Source organism: Malania oleifera, chromosome 12 (genome assembly GCF_029873635.1).
Source record: "Malania oleifera isolate guangnan ecotype guangnan chromosome 12, ASM2987363v1, whole genome shotgun sequence".
In the NCBI taxonomy this organism is placed as follows: Eukaryota; Viridiplantae; Streptophyta; class Magnoliopsida; order Santalales; family Ximeniaceae; genus Malania; species Malania oleifera.
Genome location: NC_080428.1, coordinates 20,739,207 through 20,762,516, shown reverse-complemented (window position 1 = coordinate 20,762,516; position 23,310 = coordinate 20,739,207). Strand labels below are relative to the sequence as shown.

Here is a 23,310-nt window from a genome sequence, read left to right as displayed (position 1 = left end):
TGTTATCATGATACAACATATACGCAGTTGAATGCAATCCAGTACTAATTTACACAGTACATACACGCACATATACGGCGACCACAGTTCCACCGAGTCCGATTTCAAAAATAACCAATATAAACATATGGAGTTGGCCTGTAGCCAACCCGCGAACACGGCGCCATCGGCACATGGCTAGTCCTCGACTCCCATGGCATCGTACTGGTGCTAAACTAGTGGATCCACACCCTTCGACCTGATCTGCCGGAATAGGCTCACGCCCTCAGATATAGAGCTGGACACTCTTACCTACATGGCAGACAATAAACACACGCCCTTGGATATAGAGCCGGACACTCTTAGTACTTGGAATCATTTCGGAACCGCGTTCCTACTAGCATTTCAAAAAATCACACACACATGCATACTCATATAACCAAACAACCACACCTATTTGGTAATCTAAATCATGGAATTTCAAACAAATACAATTTAAACAAGTCAAGGCACGACCATCCCAATCACACAGTATAAATTAACATATACATAGGTTTTCAACAAAACCCGGGATTAAGCCCGTCGCCCCCTTTTTCCCAAAACTGTAATAATGAAAAACCCAAAGTTTTCCCCATTAGATCCCCCCAAATGAGTAGCCAAAACACACACAGGACCGTGGGCCACAATTCCACCGAGTCCGATTTCAAAAATAATCAATATAAACATAGTTCCCCTTACCTTTTCCCCGAAAGCAAATCTCGAACTCCAAGGCTCCTAAACAATGAACCGAGTTTCAAAACCTACTAATCACAATACAAAATATACTCACAAGACCGATACCTACAAAACTACCAGATCAGAATTGAAAACCGAGCCTTATCTCGATTTTACGCCGAAACCCAAAAATCTTCGAAACGAGATTCCGATCCATAGAAATTGTAGAGAATCCTTCCATGATCCTCATGGTAACTTCAGATTTCTGATTTTGTCAACGATCGGCGAAGAAACCTAGATAGCGAGAGAGAGAGAGAGAGAGAGAGAGAGAGAGAGAGAGAGAGATAGAATTGAGTTTGCTTAATGAAGAAGTAATGAAAATTTCCTTTTATAGCCCTTTGACCCGGCCCAATTTCATCGACGAAATGGTGCCTTCATCAACGAATCTTTCACTAAATTCGTCGATGAATAGGTGGCCTCATCGACAAATCTGAGATCACTGGTTTTTCCAAGACACCTCGGCTTCTCCTCGTTGACAAGTCTTTGAATTTCATCGACGAAAAGAACAAAGGGTTCGTTGACGAAAGCTGGCTTCATCGACAATTCTGCTCTTTACCAAAATGTCCCTCTCTTAAAATATATAAACCCATTATCACGGTTCGGGTTCTTACAGAAAGAGTTTCAAATTCAGCATCAAGGAGTTTGTGCAAGGCTTAAAAAATTATCTCGTGGATTAAACCTCTAGTAGGGTGGATAAAACTTAATCGTGATGAAAGTTGTAGGGGTAATTCGGGTACTTCAAGAGGTGGAGGAATCATTTAGGACTGCCATGACATGGTGAAAGCGGTTTTTTCAAACTATTTTGGTAATGGTACAAACAATAGTGTGGAATTAAAAGCAATCCTAGAAGGAATTCATTTATGCAAACGAATTCATTATTTTAATTTGATTATTGAAAGTCACTCGAGAATTGTTATTGATTGGTTTTGGAAAGGTAGATGTACCTTTTGTGGTATCTTTGAGATTTTTGGGAGGACCTCATGGCGAAGTTAGAAGGAGTGAACTTTATGGTGATCCATCAATATAGGGAAGGTAATAGTGCAACTGATTTTCTCGCTAGAGAAGGAGAAATGAGAAACAATATCATCTACGAAGAACAACATCGTTTACCACGTTTTTTGAAAGGTATCCTTTTGATAGATAGGTTGGGTCTCACTTCCCTTCGTCATTAGTTCATTCTCTCGATTTTTGTTTAGTTGGTTTAATTTTTTTGATTTTAGTTTATTTTATTATGTTTATTTTTTGTTAAACTTGTTTAGATTTGTTTCTTATTTACCTTTGTTTGAATTTGTAGTCCTGTTTTGGTTAATTGTTAGTATTGTTTTTGGGAGACCTTTAATGCCTATTTTATTTGTAATCTCCCATTACTTGTCTTGTAACCACGGTATTCCTCCATCAAAAGTGAGAGTATATCAATAAATAATTGGAGGTGCCGCCTTCCTTTAGTTGAAAAAAAAAATATTATATTGTAAGATAACTTATAAATTAAGGACATTTTCACTGAGATAACTATATATATGAAGAAATTTTCTTAATTGTGAAACTATTTGACTTTATTATTTTGCTAACTTAAAATATGCACATATATCATAAAAAGAAAGAAAAAATATGTGCTAAATAATGGAATAAAATTTTATTTTATCCATAAAAAAATTAATGTTTAAACGTGTGAATGAGCATGCTTAATCATAATACGTACAATAAATATTTATTTGTATTTAGCAATAGAGACGAAACACATATTCGCAACGTGTGGGAGCTAGGCCTAGCAAAACGGGTCATAACTCGTCGGGTCACCTGGACCCACTCATTTAAAACGGGTTTGGGTTTAAAGAAGTTGACCCGTTTAATAATTGGGCGGGTCACGGGTTGACCCGTTTATAACGGGGTTCAACCGGGTTTGGGCGGGTCACCCTGCGGGTGACCCGTTAATTTGGTTCCTTTATATCATATATATCACTCACTGTCCACCGACTCCACCCTAACCAAAAAACCCGGAGCCTTCGGCCTTCTACGCTTCATTCTCCTCTGGTTCTTCTCGGCCTTCGCCTTTCGGTGCTTCAGCTTCGCTCTCCTCTGGCTCTCAGCCTCTTAGCTCTCACTCTCTTAGCCTCTCTCACTCTCTCAACCTCTCATCTCGGTCCTCTCCTCTCGGTTCTAGGCTTCTAGCAGCCCAGCCATCGCCGTCACCCACACTGCACGCCACCGTCATCACCTACGCCACACGCCGTTGCCGTTGCCCACACCGCACGTCATCACTATCACCTATGCCGCACGCCGTCACCCACGCCGCACGCTGTCTGCCTGAGTGCCTATACAGCCCGTCCCCCTCCCTCTCACGATCTCGACTCTCCCTCTCACTCTCAGTTCGGCGTGACAGTATCAACAGTCACTCTCCCTCTCTCGGTTCTCTCAGTCAATCAGACCCCGATCTGCATCTTTCTTTTCCCATTTCATCTTTTTTTTTTTTAAGATTCAATAAATAAAATAAGTATTTTTAAAAATAAAAAGTAAATTTAAAAAATTAAAATATATAATGATTTATTAAACGGTTGACCCGTGACCCGCCCGTTTAATAGGTTGAGATGTGTGTGACCCATTTAATGTTAACCCTTTTATGACCCGGCCCGTTGAAAACCCGCCCAAACCCGACCCGCTCGCCCGTTTTGCCAGGCCTAGTGGGAGCCAACCACTTTCTCGGTTCTGGCGTGTCGCTGCAGCCATTCTGCTCCAGCTCCTGCTCCTGCATATTATTATTGTCCTCTCCTCCATTGTTACAGGGTTGGCCATTGCATGTGAAAACCATGCCAGTTTGTTATATATATTATGATTGATTTGACGTGGACATTATTTAAAATCAACATATACTTAATTGAACCACGCCCTTTAATACAAAACTTATATTTTAATTAATGGATTAGGATGGTTATGATTTCTACATTTTGAGTTGTGAGTTTTGGTCAATTGTTGTTATTGCATTTTAAGAATAGTTCTGTTTCGATTTAAATTTTTATGAATTTTACATTTATTATTGTACTTTTTACTCAATAAATATTTTTCAATTTACCAAATTAAAAATTCAACCACGACATCAATTATTATGTCATAAAAAATAAGTTATCAGCTAACAAAGTTAAAATTACTATTAGAAATGACAATCACGGATTATTCGACTCAGATCGCCACTTAATTGAGTCGGTAGGGCGGCAAAATAGCTTTGCGTGATAGGTTTGGGTTAGGTTATAAACAAGTGGGATTTAATCAAGTTCGCTTCGGTAAATCGATTATAAATGGGTAAGTAAACTATCAACTTAAAGCATGCAAGTTAATAAACAAGTTAAAAAGGCACCTCGTAAGATAGATATATATATATATATATATATATATATATATATATATATATATATGTGTGTGTGTGTGTGTGTGTGTGTGTGTGTGTATTTATATAATTGTTTTAAGTTTTTTCTTTCTAATATTTGACAAGAATGAGTTAATTTTTATTTAAAAAAAAAAACAACCCTCATTTATTCTTTTCTAAATAATATAATAATATATTAACAATTGAATTTAACATTTAAAAACAATACCTATTCACTATTTTTCTCTTTAATGTTTCAAAAAAATTGATTTGAAATTTAAAAATCAAAATCTATAATTAGTTAATTTGAAATTTTAAAAATAAAACCTATAACTAATTTATCATTTCCCCCCCCCCCACCCCCCACCCGCCCACTTAATTTTTTCAACATGTGTAGTTTTATAACTTGTATGTTATCTATATTCTTTTAATAGATGTATAGATTATACATGGACAAAATATCATAATTTGTATATATGAAATTCCAATAACTTTTTCAAAAAAATATAAATAATTGACTCAGTAGGTGCCAGACTCAAAGTACCCTAATCCTGCAATTAACTGTATTGGATTTAAATTGACTCCTTTTTAAATGAGTCATGTTGAAATATGTCCCGCATGAACGAGTGTAATATGAAAGATTTTTTAATTTAAGGATTAAGGAGGTTATGGCTTTAAAAATTTAGTGAGATAACATAGGGAAGTTGAAGAGTTTTTCCTATAAATGCCTGTTTTTATGGGGAGTAGGATAATGGTTATATATATATATATATATATATTGGAAATTGTCCTCTTGCTTCCATCTCTTCTTTTCATCAAATTACCCATACGTTTATCTCAATATATATATTGGTGAAGCATAGAAAGAGGTTTAAGCAAGAGAAACGATTCCTACGAGTTTTCTTCAAGATTGATTTGCGTTATGGCTGATTCCGGTATGGTGTTTATGAAACTTTAATTTTTCCGCATAAAGGTTATTAAAGATTCACTTAAAACTCAAAAGAATGTTAAAAGATTCATCGCATGAAGACTTAGACTCTTAGATAGTTTTATTTTTGTGGAAATCTCATGTAAGTACTTCAAATTTCAATATTGATCATTGAAACTCTTAGGATAAATCATTGACTTAGAGACCTATTTTTATACATTGAAAATATTTTCATAAAGTCTCATATAAGTTTTCCAACTTATACATTTAAATTTTGGTACCAAACTTTGAAAAACATTAAGTGGCCAAGTGGTTACGCGACTAATGGTTAATCATTTGGCGACTGATATGCTACTTGTTTTGTAAATGGATGAACGATAGACCCCTTGTGTCCAATCGACTGACACCTATGTTTTAAACTTTTAACAACACTGATTGTGTTTCCAAATGTGATTTCTTGGTTTCCAAACTCAGAGAGAACTTGAGGAAAATGGTAAGAAACCTTTTTGCATTATATATACTTTATATTTTCGCAAACTAAGTCAACTAACAACACATATACGAATCAAATATTTGAGTTATATTGCTGAAAGTTTTCCTAAAGAGCTGCTATGATATTGCTGAATTTCCTACACAAAATTCTGATTTGTTCTACTGAAATTCACACTTCTTAATCTGAATACTGGTGATAATATCTTGAGCTTCAACTTCTATATTGATTTTCATTGAAGTATATTGATTCTAACTTGTACAAATTTGCTCTTGTTGAGAGTATTGCATTGTACAAACAAAAATTGCTTCTTGTTTTTGTTTTTGACAATTTAAGGTATTTGAATTGTTGCCTAGTGAGAGGGTTGTTCTCGTTAGAGAGGTGGCTCCACCTTGAATGAAGAGAGGCTTACTTCACCTGGTAACGAAGTGGAAAGGATATCCTCACAGCGGTTGCTTGAGGCAAGTACGTAGGCTGCTGGGCTAACCTTGTAAAAAAATCTGGTGTTCAGCTCTTCTTCCATTAACTCTTTATACTCTTGCAAGATTATAACTTGGGTGTATTTTTATTAAATCATTGAGAACTTGTTGGATATTGGGAATTTGTTGAATATTGATTTATGGTTGTGTTAGCCTTATTGGCTACACTATCATGCTCTTATGTGTTTTGATGATATTAACTCATATGTTGTTCCTAGTGTTTTCCATCTTTGCAAATCATGTTAGTACAGGTTCAAGGATCGAATACATGAAGTATTGGTCAAAAGGCAAAGATTGGACCAAGTTAATGTTCGAATAGGAATATCAAATGGAAACGTACTCGAAAGAACCCAAGCACAACCAAAGGAAGCTTATTGATGAATTATATGTAATAAGGTTTGTGTGTGGTGGGAACATGTTGTAACTCTTGCGTTTTGTTTCTTGCATGATTTCTGAACAAGAGTTAAGCAATGCACATGCATAATAGGGCACATGAGTTTATAGGATTTCATCTAAAGTCACAAACTCACTTTCATAGTTTTTAATGTTAAAATTAAGAGTTTGTCAAAAGAATTCTAAACTCAAATATGTTTTCAAAGGGACAGGTTTTCAAACATCTTGGTTTTATAAAACCTTTTTTATACTTAATCCTAGTTATGTCAAAACTAGCTTTATGTCCTAAGCACTAAAGAAAATCAAGTATATTTTCATAAAGGACATACTAAGTATATAAGATATCAAAATGAGCTTTCAAATATGTTTTTATAGAACAAGATATCTTATATTCACGGGGAAACTCTTTTGCACAAGTATTAAACTTAATTGGACTTATTATATTTCAAGTACTTCCATCCAAATAGGTTTTAAGTCATTAAAAGTCTTTTTTAACTAGGAAAAATAGAGCAATTGTCAACTAACGTAATGCAACCTTGAGTTCTGAACACCTTTTGGTATTTGGGGCATAAATTTTGTAAGAGAGGTTCAAAAAGAATGATCTTGGTGTCCCTAGAAAGCTAAGAAAAAATCCCAAAAATTTTTTGTGGATGAATTTTTCTGATTTGGGGTAATCGTCGATGTATGCAGGAAATCGTCGACGGTTTTAGTGAGCCCAGAAATAGTGCCGACGATTTGGGACGATGCTAAAACACCAATGGCTAGGAAAAAAAAAAGCTAGTTTCTTTTGATTATTGCTCCCAACAGTCCAATAACGGCAAATAATTCTTTTTGTCTATAAATAGAAGTCCATAGACTTGTTTAGTATGGTTTTGGTTATTTATACAAGTTCATTGTGAAAAATATCATTTTATACAAAACCTAGGCGCTTTGTATCCTTGTTATTCATTCACAAGTGCTCAAACTCTCTTGTCCTCTAATGTTGTTTGAATCACTCCTTAAGAGAGTAGTGTGAGGATTTTCTTGTAATTGATATTAGCTCATTTGAGGAGCATTTTCTTTGTAAATCATCTTCTTGGTGTAAAGGTTCTTTGTAAACCATTCGGTAAAGGTTCTTGGTGAATCGAAGGCTTTTGGTGAGCGTGGAAGGCATTTGTTTCTGAGTGTAGTGTTTGATATCCGAGTTGTAAGGCTTGCTCTGCCGATGAAGGAGTATCTTAGTGGATTGTGGAATTCTTGGCTTGGTGCTAAGGTGTGGACATAGGCTTGGTGCCGAACCATGTTAAAATACCAGTATTAAACTTTCTCTCCCTATACTCTTTATTTATATCTTGTGCTTGATTTTTTTTTTTTATATTGTGATATAATTGCTTGCATTATTGCCAAGTATTTTATTTTGTAGAGAAAAGTGAAATACGCGGAAAGAGTCCATTCACCCCCGCCCCCCCCCCCCTATTTGGACTCTATATACTCCCAGGTGGGACAACTAATAGCTTGTATTTGAATCAAGGAACTATGTTGGATGTATTGTTGGATTGAAAATTTAGACCAGCTTTGATTACTGAATCTTTGAATATACAGTAGAGGTAAAACAAGAGTGAAAGTGATTATTTTATTGATCTTTGCTGAAAAGTTGTTTTTGAATATTGCTTAACTATTGAAGCATTAAAGTTTGGATTTGGTTTGTCATCTCATATTTATATCCATATCTAGGATTCCCGATTGGTATAGTACGCTTGCTATTTAGATAATAATAAACTGAAATTTTGAAAAAAAAAAAAATTAATTACCCATAAAATGATGTAGCAAGGGATGGATCGACCTAATCAAGCTTTATGCATATAGATGTTAATTTCAAAGCCAAGATCACAAGTTCTAACTTAAAGAACTAATATTCATACAATTGATTTTAGTTAGCACGTGTCAATATTGCAATCTATGGATTCAGTGGGTTATTCAATGATGTGCTTTATTCTAACAACAATGGCTTGCAAAATGTTGCAAGGATTTAAACACAAGTATTGAAATTACCAAGAGAATTGTTTGGATGACTTGACATTGTTCCGCACGTAGTTAGATCACACCGTAGGTCCTTTGAACAGGCATTAAAGCACCAAGACAAACACAACAATGTAATTAAGGGAAGGTGGCTATCGGGTGTATTTTGTGGTGGCCATGTGGATGTGTTGGAGGGGAGGCTATTAACTTTTTAAATCTAATCATGTTTTGATGCTGACCAAGCACCAATTTCTTATGTGTTTTTTTTAAGTGTTTGAACAGGTTTACTATTCAACACACATAAGGCAAAAGAGAAATGGAAGCCAGAAGACTTAAAGCTTATTTCAACCGGCACATTCCATGGAGTGAAGAGCAAAAGAAGAAAACATTTAGTTTTTAATTGTATTACATTTAATTATTTATATATTTGGTCTATAATAATGTATGCATCTGCATGATATGTTTGAATGCTTAGAACGACCGAAGATAGACCCTAGGGAGCAACACATTTCACTAAAAAGCTTTTTCTAAAAGACTAAAATCATACAAAGTTTTTGGAATAACATTAGGGTCAAAATCAAGGCAAAAACAAAGTCTTCAATCGACCGATGCCACATTTTTTGGGCAAAATATTCATTATTAATGCCCTCAGTAGACCGAACCAAACAAGTAATAACTAGCTTGGTCAACCAAACCATTGTTTGCCTAGGAGTCAAAAGTTTGACTTGCCCAGTTGACCAAACCCGTGGCTTTATAATTGCCACAGTCGACTAAACCATTCGAAAGTCAACATTTTGACTTGGGACGATCAGCTGTAATGTTTTGAACACACCACCCTCAGTCGACCAAACCAACATGTGTCTGACACCCAACTACTTGGTCGATCGAACCTTGTAGTTCTTTTTTACCACGGTCGACCGAACCTAGAGGAATGGTCAAACAAACCTCGCCTTGGTCGATTGAACCTACGAAGGGTTTAAAATCACCCTGATATAGTCGATCGAACTTGCGGTTCAAATTATTTGCGGTCAACCGAACTTAGTGATATGGTCGACTGAACCTCTTGGGTTTGAAATTTTTTAAGGCTAAAATGTCATTTATTTTTTAATTTAACTTTTTCAAAATATTGAGCGTGTCCCCAATGGTCATCATTTAAAAAAAAAAATTATAAATACCCCCTCCATAACTCTGATTAGCAACTTTGATTAGCCTAAATTTTCTCTCTAATGCATTATTAATCAAAGTTCCACCAAAATGTTTTTTATTGTTAAAATTAGTCTTTTAGGGCAAAATCTTTTATACTAATCTTTGCAAATCTCTTTCATGCTGTTATTTCAAAATCATTTTTGAGGCGAGTATTTTATTAAGGGCATTTTATTTGCATATACTCTTACTTGTTATTTATTTTTTGAAAATTATTTTTAAGAGTATTGCTTAGGTTTCTCCCAGTTATTACTTTGATATATATTTTTGGGGAGAAAGTTATTTACAGCGCAAATATTTTCTTGAGTTTAAATTTATAGATTCTTCAAATATTCTTTATTTACAAAAATATTTATAGGAGAACAATAATTCTCATTTTTCATATATATTTTATTTGTGCAAAATTATTTGATAGCACCCTTACTCTACTAAGAAAAATGCATATTATTAGAGAGTGCATATATTTGAGATTTAATGTGTACATCTCTGCTTGTATTTCAGAAGCATGTTTTATGTACAAAAATGTTTTATTGTACTGATTGGGTTCATCTCATTATTTGAACTGAGGAGTCTCGGCTTCGTAAGTGAGACCGGTTCGGTTCAGCCAGAAAATTGAACTGGGGAGTCTCAGCCCCATAAGTGAGACAAGTTGGGCTCAGCCTTGTAACTGAGCTGGGGTTTATGTTGCCCCGTAAGGAAAGGTAGTAACGGCTTGTGCTCCCCCTGTTTAAGTGAGCAGGTTTGGTGGAATCTGTGGGGGTATGCCCACGGCAGGGACGTAGGCTAGTTTGATCGAACCTTGTTAACAAATATCGTGTGTCGCTCTCTTCTTATGTCATTTAATTTATGTCCTTTAAATTCAGCATGTGTATGATTGTTCATTTATGGTTATAATTATTTGCATGCACACTTTTATTTAATTAAGATATGTTGCACGTGTATGTTCACAATTATAGTTTAATCATTTTTCATACATGTTATTATATTGAATGAGATATGATATGTGGTGAATCTGTATAATTGTTTAAATTAGCGAAAAAGTTTTAAATGTCCAATTCACCCCCCCCCATTGGGATCACACCAAGTCCAAAAATTGGTATTAGAGCCTCGATGCAAAAGGCTTAACCGTTTATGCTAAAGATCGCAACAGCTCATTGTTGGTGTGTCCCTGTTTTGAGGGTAAACCCTTTACAAATCCTCCACTGTTTTCATTATATAGATTTTACCGTTCGAAAATTGAAAATAATTTTTTTTTAAATCCATCGATTGGAAGTTTTGGAAAGTGTTTGACAAAGTATTTCATATCCCATAGAAAAATATTTTTAAAATGCAAAATTTCCCAAACTTGAAAATGATTTGAAAAAGCATGGCACAGTTTTAATGCATATCATTTGAGTGCGTAGCATACTTTTTCTTTGCCTTAACTACTAATGTTATTGAAAAGTTCATGTCTTATTGTAGTGCTAAGGCTTTTGTAAATATTTGAAAAATATATAGAAAAATAGAGAGAGAGGTGAAAGTCACTATGAGTTCAATCGATTAAGAAGGAGTAAACTGGAAAGGTATATCTTCCTGCTTCTACGTTATTTGATGCTTGATTCATTTGTTGCATGTTTTATGTTTATTCTTACTATGTGAATCATATGATAATTCTGTGATTATAACATGCCACCTTTTGATGTGAACTTAAGAAGAAAATTTTGTTAATACTCATAAGATTTTAGGATATATATATATATATATATATATATATATATATATATAAGAAATCAAAATGATTTTGTAGGCACCCTAATTTTAACCAGGCCTTTCCAAAGAGACCTCATGTCAAAACCTCCCCACACGGTTGTGGGCCCCACACATTTTGTAGGTCCCACACTGGTTGTGGACCCCACACATCTTGTAGGTCCCACACGGTTATGGACCTCACACATCTTTGTAGGTCCCAAAATGGCTCGTGGACCCCACATGGCTTGTGGGGCCCACATATCTCCATTGGGCCCCACCTCTCTTAGTACGTTAACTCGAATCCACATATCCGGTGCCTTGCTAGCTTGGGATCCTATAACCCTCAAACAGCTTGTGGACCCCACATGGCGTGTGTGCCCCACACATCTTCGATGGGCTCTGCACAAGCTCCTAGGACCCTCATATTATTATTATTTTATTATTGTTATTATTATTATTATTATTATTATTATTATTATTATTTATTTTAATTTTTCAAATGCAAGCATACTTTGTTTCCCCCATCATCACTCACCACATGTCATGTTTCCTCCCTTTATCATTCTTCCCATACTTTGTTCCCCCCATCATCACTCACCACATGTCATGTTTCCTCCCTTTATCAATCTTCCCATGCTATATTCCCTTCATCATTCTTCATACCATACTTTGTTCCCCTATCATCACTCACCATATGTCATGTTTCCTCCCTTTATCAATCTTCCCATGCTATATTCCCTTCGTCATTCTTCATCCCATTCTTTGTTTCCCCCATCATCACTCACCACATGTTATGTTTCCTCCCTTTATCATTCTTCCCATGTTATATTCCCTTCATCATTCATTGTCTCATACTTTGTTTTCCCCTTTATCACTCACTACATATCATGTTATCTCCTTTTATCATTCTTCCCATGCTAATTTCCCTTCATCATTCTTCCCCCCCATACTTGGTTCCCCCCATCTTGACTCCCCTATGTCTTCTTTCCCATGCTTGCCCCAAGCTAAGTCTATAAATAGCCCTCTCATTCCAAGCACAAAGGAGGAGAGTTCTTAGTGGTGGTAAACAGAAGATTTCAAATATTGAAGTTGTCTATTATAAGTTTGTGAAGCTAGTTTTTCTGAGTGAAGATCAAGAGGTCGACTGATCCCATTTCCTACTGGTGCTGAGTTACCCCATTTGAAGAAGGCACTCTATAGTGCCTGGAGTCAGAGCTCAAGAACAACTCTCGGGAAGACGCTGTAGAGTGGTCCTAGTAGACTCACCGACAGGAAAAGAAGACCGGAGTAGAGGAAAATGAAAGAAGATCAAGCGGTCGACTGATCCCGTTTCCTACCGGTGCTGAGTCACCCCATCTGAAGAGGGTACTCCATAGTGCCTCGAGTCAGAGTTTAAAAACAACCATCGGGAAGACGTTGTAGACTAACCCCTACAGATTCATAGACAGGAAAGGAAGACCAGAGGAGAAAAAGAAGATAGGTAAAACTAATGAACTTTCTCTTCCTATGTTACATCTTCACCCCCTTTCCCAAACCAGCCTTTGCTGGTTTATTTGATTTGATTTGATTTTTTATTTTATTTTAAATAGCTTTTTTTTTTACCCATAAAAAAATAAAAATAAAAATAAACTTCATAAAAGACATAAAAATTCAGAAAAACTCTCAAAGAAAATTCAAAAAATTTTTAAGGCTTTGAAACTTATTTACATTTGAAAATTTTTGAAGAAAATCCAAGAAAGTTTCCAACATTTTTGGCGAAAGTTAAGTCTGTGTCCTTACATTCAAAATTTTCAAAAATACATTCTAAAGTCATATCTTTGAAACTATGACTTTCATGATTGTTGTCTATAATTCTGTTGTATTTGGAAGAACATTAGAAAATCCTGAAAAATCAATGGTCTCGACCAAGATCTTAAACTGATTTTTCCCCAAACCGGTCAACGTTTGACCGATTTACCATTCTCTGACTGGTTCACCCCGATTTTCTCCATTTCGCTTGTATATTATTATTGTATCCATAAAATTCACAAAAATCACGAAATTTTCAAAAATTCCAAAAATATTTTCACATTTTGATTTCAACTAATTTTATTTGTGTTATTTTGAAAGTTCAGGAAAAATCACAAAAATCATAAAAATCATTTTCACACTTAGGAAAAATCACAAAAATATCTTTTTAGGCACAAAAAAAAAAAATCATTCCAATCTCGAACAAATTTCAAAAACCTCCTGAAATAGTACTTTTGATACTTAAAAAAAAATCCTATAGATTTCAAAACCCCCGGGAGCGTATTTTGTATCCTATTTTTTATTTTCCTTCCTGGTGATTGCGACCAAGAGCATCGACACTTTGGGGCATCGCATTGCCCTGGTTTTGAGGGAATACCTATAGAGCATTTTCATTCTTTTTATTTTTGAAAGGGAGTAATCTATAAAGACTTATTACATTTATTTCGGGATAATTCTTTATTAATCTGGTACCGTTCGTAAGAACGGGTGCGTAGGGAGTGCTAATACCTACCTCTTGTGTAACCATACTCCTGAGCCCAACTCTAGTGACGTAGACCAATTCTACCCCTAACGGGGTAGCAATCAAGTGTTCTAACCACACTCCAAAAGGTTAGTGGCTACTCCTGCACACATGTTTTCCACAGGAAATCACATTTTCAAAATAAACATTCATTTTTCCCAGTTCGCAAGCCAAACCCATTTTTTACCGGAGATTGGTTCTCTAGGCCGAGTCCGGGATGTCGCGACAGTTTGGCGACTCTGCTGGGGACCATTATGAGTTGAGCCAGTGATTAATTAAGAATTATCCCGATATCAAATCTAAATAAATCTTTTTGATTACTCCCTTTCATTTTTGTACAAATTATGTTGCATATACATGAATAATTGTGAATGCCTTGCTTGCTTTGATTCATGAATAAGCATGTGTTTGGTTCTGTTTGTTTTTGCTAAGCATGTGATTAGTAGTACCTTAGATAAGCATGATGTTTTGTTTCCTTTGCTATTTCAATAAGCATGTGTTCTAAATAATGGATGGATGTGGGGTAGGGGGTGTAGGTTGAAATGGTTAAACTCACACACTCTCACAGCTCTACACCCGGGCTTTCCCAGCTAGGATTAGAAAGGAGTATAATAGTGCCAGTTCCCATGTGGCATGGCCTACGAGAACCCGTGAACCACTCCGCTCAGTGCAAGCTTTTTTCGGACCTTTGTGAGGGAGGATGAAGTTTCAATCTGAAGACCTTTTTCAATAGGGGTTAGAGCTTAACCACACATGATTGTCCATAATCTCTTGCCTAGGGTAAAGCCTCGGAGGACCTTATGTACATAATTACCCCGAGGTTGGGACAAAGGCTCCATCCTTCTCCTTGTGACCTTATATGATTATAACTTGAGATTTAAAACATGTTGCATCCTGCATTTCATACTTGGCATTCCCATCTGCTTGGCCAAGGTTGTGTTTAAAATTCGACTCATGAAGAGCACAGTAGTCCATCATGAAATTGAACCAGTGGTGCAATTGTACTCCGGAAGTCAGCAAAAGAAGAGGGGTGACAGCACAAGTAAGGAATCGGTGCTTGAGATACCAAACAAGGTTGACATCAACGCTCGATCCAATTCCTTAAAGGAGCTGAGAGACATTTGGAAGGGGTGGACGCCTCAGGGACGATTGAATTTTTCTCATACGTATAGGCACATCGGTTTTCTATTACATGTTTCCATAGACTCCCACATGATTGAAGCATTGGTGGAATTCTGGAATCCGTCGTATTTCTTCTTTACTCTGGATGGGGTAGACCTTGCTCCCACCATAGAGGAATACACTTCACTATTGCATCTGGCCAAATTGTCGATGCCCTGCAAAATGTACGCGCCCGCTCGAACATTTGTCGTCAAGGATTTGTTCAAGGCCATCGAGGTTAAGGTCCAGAATCTAGGAGACTCAAAGGTCACTTGGGAACACCTGAAAGAGTTGATGAAGAAGAAGGGAAAGGAAGAAGCCCAGCTACATCTGCTAGTATTAGCCATCTACGGCCTGCTTATCTTCCCGAAGGAACTTGGAATCATCGATCACACCACCATTGCCTTCATAGCACAAGTAAAGGAAGGGGTGAATCCAGTCTACGGTATTCTGGCCAAAACGTTCCGATCTCTTAATAGATGTCGGATCAGGAGACATGCTCGTTTGACCTGCTGTGTGCCATTGCTTTATGTGTCGATGATGAGCCATTTGCCATGCATCTAGGGATTCTTTCGCGCTACTTTCTCAACAAGCAGAATACCTTTAGCAGAGTTCAAAGTAGCTCGTTGGGAGGAACACACCGACAGGACCAAATGGAAAGACAAACCACAGAATCTAGTCAGCAAGGGGATTGTATGGTAGGCACCATGGATTGACCAGCCCAAAGTGATATATAGATGTGGAAACCTTCCTTGGGTCCCACTGCTAGGTCCGTGGGGTGGAATATCCTACGCACCACTTATGTTTTGAAGGCAAGTAGGCGCAATACAGTTCGTAACCATGACCCATGGACTGGAAGACGCTCGGTTCACATATGAGGATGATGATAGCCAAAGGAAGATCCAGGAATTTTTTGTATCATGGAGGCATGTGTACATAGTCGAAGCTACCAGTCAGAACTTGGGAGTCCAAGAGAGTTATGAGCTATGGAAACGTGACAGGGTGAACCCTCGATTTTTGTGTAAGGGAAAAACTCCGACAGACAAGAAATGGCCGAGAGAAACCATGTGTTCGTCTGAAAGAATGACCTCCAGAGAATGGTTTCCAAAATGAGGTCTGGTAGATCCTCAACCTGAGCCAAGCGAGCGACCGAAGATTCAGAGCTCACCGTCAAAGAAAGCATCGGCGATTTTGAAAAAGGAGAAGCAGAGACTTCAAAAGGTGCTTGATCAAAATCTTCAACAACTGAGAGAATCAAAAGCAGAAATTAAAGAAAAATATCAATACATACAGGACCTAGAAATGCGATATGACAAATAGAGATACCACTTCAGCAAAGTTCTTGAAAAGCTGGAGGCTTGTGTAAACAAGGCCAACTACTGGGAAGCCTAGTACAAAGCACTGAAACAGAAGGTGGACAGTGCGGCGCTCACAAAGTCATAACCAACCCCAGAAGATTCAAGCTGCCTCGTCGGGAGCAGACCAAGAAATCAGAATCTGACAAACTAGTTGGAAATTTTCTATATTTCTCTCTAAAAATTGTATGAAGTTGTAATGAAATGATGATGATTTTTTTCAGAACCTTGGTCCTAGCACATAGGCTGCATAATTGTGTTTGCTCATTCATGCACTAAATACGTATTTGCATAAACATTCACAACATATCATACATTTTTACTAAAAGACATAGGTTTCATGTTCAGAGGGAAAAGAGGTGTGATTGAGAATTTGGTAAGATTGAGGCACCTACACACCCTTACAACACTCGCCGAAAAGCAAAATCTATGGCATAACAGTTGGAAAGCCGCGTCTTGGGCATCAAGCAGGGACAGGAGGAACTGAGCAACCAAATGAAAAGAATACTGGACTTGCTACTGAGCAAAGGAAAGACAGTTCAAGAGTAGGACCATGAAGTAGATACGGATCCTATCAACCCTCTAAGCTACACACCAATCCATGGGCAGTCACCTAGGCCGCCACCGGTTATTTTTGAGGGACCACCTCTGAGTGCAGCCACCTTCGTCCCGGCAGCACCAATTTCGGAAAATGGGATGCCCCAGACAATGACAGCAATTATAGGAATAGGCAAGACCACAACTGAATACCATTGTGATGAGCTTGAAGAGTGATTGAGAGCCATTAAAGGGACCCGCACATCAAATTCTCTCAACCCTGCGAATCTATGCTTAGTGCCCAAGGTGGTGTTCCCACCAAAGTTTAAGGTGCCTGAATTCAAGAAGTTTGAAGGAACTCAATGCACTCAAACCCACCTACGATTGTACTGCCAAGCAATGACCGCATACTCCGATGACGAAAAATTGATGATACACTATTTTCGGAGCAGTTTGATGGGGACAGCGGCCAGGTGGTATATCCACCAAGACAAAACACACGTTCGAACGTGGGGAGACCTAGCTACCACCTTTGCAGGTCAGTAACGACATTTGATGGAAATGACCCCAGACCGGATAGCCCTGCTTGAAATGGAGAAGAAGCATACTGAGACGTTTTGAGAATACGCCTACAGATGGCGAGACCTAGCAATCCAAGTCGACCCCCCGGTGGGTGACCGAGAAGCAATTTCCCTTTTTGTCAACACTTTGAAGGAACCATATCGAAGGAATTTAAGGGGGGCGTCTCCCCACGAATTTATGGACATAGTAATCGCGCGGGGGGGGGGGGGGGGAGGATCGAGGCCGACATTAAAGCAGGTCGTGTCAAAGAAAGTAGCATGGAAAGTGGTCCAAGTAGGAAGTGGACCAGAAAAAAGAAGAATGAAGAGACTCAGATGGTTCAGGGACCATCTAATAGAAAAAATACAAAAGGTCGTAATCCATAGTCCAACCGAAACTTTACAATCGAACCCGCAGTGAATCAACCAGCATATGTAAGCACCAGGCCTCAGTTTGTGGTCCTCGTGCCTGTGTCAGCACAGCCGAACATACCAGCTCTCCCGAGCCAGCAGACACACACAAGAAATACACCCAAGAGTTTTCGGAGAGTGGAACCGATTCCCATGTCGTACGCAGACTTATTCCCCCAACTTCTAGAACAAAGGATGATATCTACCATCCCTGGGATTCCTCTCACCAATCGTCCCCCGCACGGTTATAATCTCGAGGTCCAATGGGCATACCATGACAATTCTCCAGGGCACCCTATTGACCAGTGTTGGGCCTTCAAACACAAGGTGCAAGATCTTAGGGATGCTGGTTGGTTGTCATTCGATGGGAAGCCAATTGGTATTCAAGAAAATTCTTTGCCTGACCATGGAAGGGACAATGTTGGAATGATCGAAAAACAAGATGGAAAAAAATCATAAAGAAGATGGGAAAAAATGACGCTAGACTGGGTGTATAGTGAACTGACAACGGCAGGGCTAGCAAGACTAAGGGCTATTTGCCTTAAAGGCGCCCCATGTGCATGCCAAAATACTATTAAAGGATCAGTACAACAATGTGAGACTTTCCATATTTTTCTAAGTAGCTTGATTGACAGCAAACGAGTGGAAGTTAGCCGCATTCAGAAAACGAATGAAGTTTCAGTCATAGGGGAATCTGACCATCCCCATTTCACCAACAGACCATTTATCCCCATCATTGGAAAAACCCCACAAGTCCTAGAGGCCCCAATTCAAGTAGTGATCTTAGCCCCTCGCCTTTTCGCATATCGCAGTGACCGGGCAATGCCATGGAGGTACAATTGTGAAGTACGCACCGAAGGAGAAATTAGCAGTGCTGCTGAAGCAAAAGGGATAACCAGAAGTGGAAGGGTTTATACGCCGGAGGTCTTGGAGAAAGTGCAACCTAGCCAAGAATAGAATAGGAACCTGAAGAAGCCGAGGAATTCTTGAAAATAATTAAACACAGTGAATACAACATCATTGACCAACTGAAGAAGATGCCAGCCCATATCTCTATCTTGTCACTGTTGTTGAGTTCTGAAGCCTATCGGGAAGCTCTATTAAAGGCTCTTAATCAGGCCTATATTCCCCAAGACATCAGCATCGATAATTTTAACCACGTGATTGGTGGTCTTACGACTACCAACTACATTACATTCGCTGATGAGGAGATCCCCATGGAAGGACAAGGGCATAATCAGGCGTTGCATATTTTCGCTAAATGCCGAGATCACATGATTGCATGAGTGTTGATTGATAATGGGTCATCTTTGAATGTCATGCCCATGACGACCCTACAAAAATTTCCTGTTGACCCGTCCTACATAAGCCAAAACGATTTGATTGTGCGGGCTTTCGACAGCAACCGCAGGGAATCGGTGGGATCTATTCAAATTCCTATGCACATTAGACCGGTCACCTTCAACATTACATTCCAAGTCATGGCCATAACCCCGTCTTATAGCTGCTTATTGGGGAGGCCATGGATAAATAACACCGGGGCAGTTCCGTTTTCCTTGCACCAACGGGTCAAATTTGTAGTGGATGGGAAATTGGTTTGCGTATACGAAGAAACAGACTTGATGGTAACCAAACCCACTTCCACCCCTTATGTAGAAGCCATGGAAGAGGCATTGGAGGACTCGTTATGAGCCTTTGAGATCGTAAATGTCACAACTATAAAATAAGGATCTCCAATCCCACGCCCTCAGATCTCTGCCACAGTGCATATGATGGCATCCGAAATGATCAAACAGGGGTACCATCCGGAAAAAGGGCTCGAAAAATACATACAGGAGATCCAAAAGCCATTAATGCTTAAGGAAGTGAAATACAGATATGGCCTTGGCTACATACCTACAGTGGCGGACCGAAGGAAGAAAGCTAAAGAGAAGAAAATGCGGAGGGTGGAAAGAATCACTGGCGAAACAAGCTCTAAGGAAGGACTGTACATCTCGTCCATTAGCCAGACCTTCGTAAAAGGCAATCAATCCAACCTAGAGGCAGAATTGTGGCAATTGAGTATATCAGTATTGGATGCTGAAGTCCTCTCAAGCACTTCTACAGAATGGATTCGTCATCTCCAACCTAGAGTACAACTTCAAAACTGGAGCTCTTTTGATTTACCAGATATCATCATGTAATGATCTTTTTTTTTTTTTTAGAATTTGTTTAATTCTATTTTTCTTTTGTATTTCCCTAGCCGCTAAAAAATCAAGGAAGCTCCTTAATGAAAATGAATGATGCATTCCTTGTCATTTATGTGCATTTTGGAAATCAACTGTCAAATTTTTTTTGTTAATTTCATGCAGGAATAAAGAAAATAACAATACCAGAATCCCTCGCCAAGTAATTGACATTAACTTTGAAAATATAATCCATGAAACCGAAATTGAAGATTAAGAAATAAACTTGTCCCCTAAAATGGAAAGAATGTTAAAGTTCGATGAAAAACCAACCTTGACCAGTAGCGATCCCACCATCATGATTAATCTTGGAACCAAGGAAGAACCCAAGCAAGTGAAAATCGGGGCACTACTAAAGGGTGAAGAAAAGGACATAATGATTAAATTACTAAGGGAATACCGGGACGTGTTTGCTTGGTCATACCGAGACATCCCGAGTTTAGACACGGATTTAGTAACCCACAAGATCCCGCTTCACCCGGATTCAAAGTCAGTAAAGCAGAAACTAAGGAGAATGCGGCCAGAGATGTTACTCAAGATAAAAGAGGAGGTATAGAAACAACTTGAGGTAGGATTCTTGAAGTTAGCCCAGTACCCTGAATGGATGGCCAACGTCGTCCCAATAATCAAGAAGAATGGTAAAGTACGAGTTTGTGTCGACTACCGAGATTTAAATAAAGCAAGCCCTAAGGACAACTTCCCTTTCCCACACATTGATGTGCTGGTGGATAATATTGCAGGGCATGCTTTATTTTCATTCATGGACGGATTCTCGGGATACAACCAGATCAGGATGGCACCTGAGGACAAGGACAAAACAACTTTCATCACATTATGGGGGACTTTCTGCTATAAAGTCATGCCATTCGAACTAAAAAACGCTAGAGCCACTTACCAAAGGGCTATGGTAACCCTTTTTCATGACTTAATGCACAAGGAGGTTGAGGTTTATGTCGACGACATGATCGTTAAGTCATGAAATGAGAAAGACCATGCGTTATACTTGGAAAAATTGTTCGAGAGGCTTCGGAAGTGCCAATTGAAGTTAAACCCCAAAAAATGTACCTTCGGTGCTACGTCCGGGAAGCTATTGGGGTTTATAGTGAGTGAGAAAGGGATTGAGGTAGATCCTGACAAGGTCAAAGCCATTCGAGAGATGCCTAGCCCAAAGTCTGAAAAGGAGGTGCGAAGCTTCTTGGGTAGGCTCAACTACATTGCTCGGTTCATATCTCAATTAACCACCACCTGCGAACCCATCTTCAAGTTGCTGAGAAAGAACAACCCAGAAAAGTGGCCTTTGAAAAAATAAAGGAGTACCTTTTGAATCCCCTAGTACTGGTACCACCAGTGTCCGGAAGGCCTTTAATCTTGTACCTAGCGATTTTAGGAAATTCCATGGGTTGCGTATTGGGCCAACATGATGAGACCGGGAGGAAAGAAAGGGTCATTTATTACCTTAGTAGGAAGTTCACAGATTATGAGTCTAAGTACTCTGATATGGAAAAAAAATGTTGCGCTTTGGTATGGACGGTCAGTAGGCTGAGGCAACACACCTTGTATTACTCCACCTGGATGATCTCCAAAATGGACCCAATCAACTACGTGTTTGAAAATTCTGCAATAACTAGATGAGTAGCACGATGGCAGATGTTGTTGACGGAATATGATATTTCTTATGTCACCAGGAAAGCTATCAAGGGTAGTGTCATTGCGGAATACCTAGCTGAAAGAGCCGTGGAGGATTACCAACCTATGGAGTTCGAATTCCCAGACCAAGATATAGACTCCCTAACCCAAGGGGAAGAAGACCTCGAAGAATGGAGGATGTTGTTTGATGGCGCAATTAATGCTTGGGGACATGGGATAGGCGCGGTGCTTATATCACCTGATGGGAAACATTATCCGGTGGTAGCTAAGCTAATCTTCCCTTGTACTAACAACATAGTCGAATATGAGGCATGTATATTGGGTTTGTAGACCGCTTTATATCGGGGTGTCAAGCGACTAACAGTAAGAGGAGACTCGGCTTTGGTCATCCACCAGCTAACCGGAGAATGGGAAACTCGCGATTCCAAGCTGGTATTGTATCGAGAGTACATTCAAAAGATGATAGAAGGGTTTGACAGTATCAGTTTCTCTCACACGCCAAGAGAAAACAATGTAATGTCTGATGCACTAGCCACACTGGCAGCTTTATTCAAGGTAGAAGAAGGGGTGAAGATTGAAACTATTCAGATTAGAGTACAACCCGAACCTGCCCACTACACGGTAATAGAGGAGGCCGATGGAAAACAGTGGTTTTATGATATCAAAACCTACATCCAGAAAAATGAGTATCTCGAAGGGGCAGCCATTAATGATCAGAGGACTATCAGAAGGTTGGCCATGGGTTTCTTCTCAGATGGGGAAGTTTTGTACAAAAGAAATCATGACATGACCCTCCTACGGTGTGTAGAGGCACATGAGGCCCGACAAGCCATGCATGAGGTTCACAAAGGAGTCTGCGGTACCTATGCTGGAGGCCACTCATTGGCACGAAAAGTACTTAGGAGTGGGTATTATTGGATGACCATGGAGAGAGATTGCATTGACTATGCCCGAAAGTGCCATAAGTGCCAAGTTTATGATGATCGGATCCAAGTCCCACCAGCCCCACTTCATGTTCTCTCTGCACCTTGGCCCTTTTCAACCTGGGGCATGGATGTGATCGGGCCGATAAGCCCAAAGGCTAGTAACGGACACCGTTTCATCTTTGTGGCAATCAATTATTTTACTAAATGGGTAGAAGCCGCCTCATATTCTAGTGTCACACAGAATGTGGTAAGTCGTTTTGTCAAAAGAGGGTTGATCTGCCGGTATAAAATCCCTGAAAGAATAATCATAGATAATGCCAAGAACCTGAATAACGCAATAATAACCAAGCTATGCAATCAGTTCAAGGTCAAGCATCATAATTCAGCGTCGTAAAGACCATAGATGAATGGGGCGGTGGAAGCAGCCAACAAAAACATTAAGAACATTTTGGAGAAGATGACATAAACTTACAGAGATTGGCATGACAAGCTTCCCTTCGCCCTAATGGCTTACAGGACTACGACCAGAACCTCCACGGGCGCTACTCCCTTCTCTTTGGTGTATGGAATGGAGGCAGTGGTCCCTGTAGAAGTTGAGATCCCATCTCTGAGAGTTCTGAAAGAAGTA

The 23,310-nt window shown here is 38.8% G+C and overlaps 1 protein-coding gene and 1 long non-coding RNA gene across 2 annotated transcripts; both read left to right on the top strand.

Annotated features, from left to right (window-relative positions):
- Positions 1-4,207: 4,207 nt before the first annotated feature.
- LOC131143715 (uncharacterized) lies at positions 4,208-7,713 on the top strand. The gene is made up of 2 exons (XR_009133661.1): positions 4,208-6,404; positions 7,092-7,713. It is a non-coding gene; the product is annotated as an uncharacterized LOC131143715 (long non-coding RNA).
- Positions 7,714-19,668: 11,955 nt separating this feature from the next.
- Positions 19,669-23,076, top strand: LOC131143849 (uncharacterized). The gene is made up of 3 exons (XM_058092214.1): positions 19,669-20,063; positions 21,795-22,017; positions 22,087-23,076. The coding sequence occupies exons 1-3, from the start codon at positions 19,669-19,671 to the stop codon at positions 23,074-23,076; spliced, it is 1,608 nt and encodes a 535-aa protein (XP_057948197.1).
- The last annotated feature ends 234 nt before the right edge of the window (positions 23,077-23,310 follow it).

Coding starts and splice junctions, on each gene's coding strand:
- LOC131143849 (XM_058092214.1), top strand. CDS start 19,669: ATGATCAAACAGGGGTACCATCCGGAAAAAGGGCTCGAAAAATACATA. Junction 20,064..21,794: donor GATTTACCAGATATCATCAT/GTAATGATCTTT, acceptor TTATGTCACCAG/GAAAGCTATCAAGGGTAGTG. Junction 22,018..22,086: donor ATGGGAAACATTATCCGGTG/GTAGCTAAGCTA, acceptor TTGGGTTTGTAG/ACCGCTTTATATCGGGGTGT.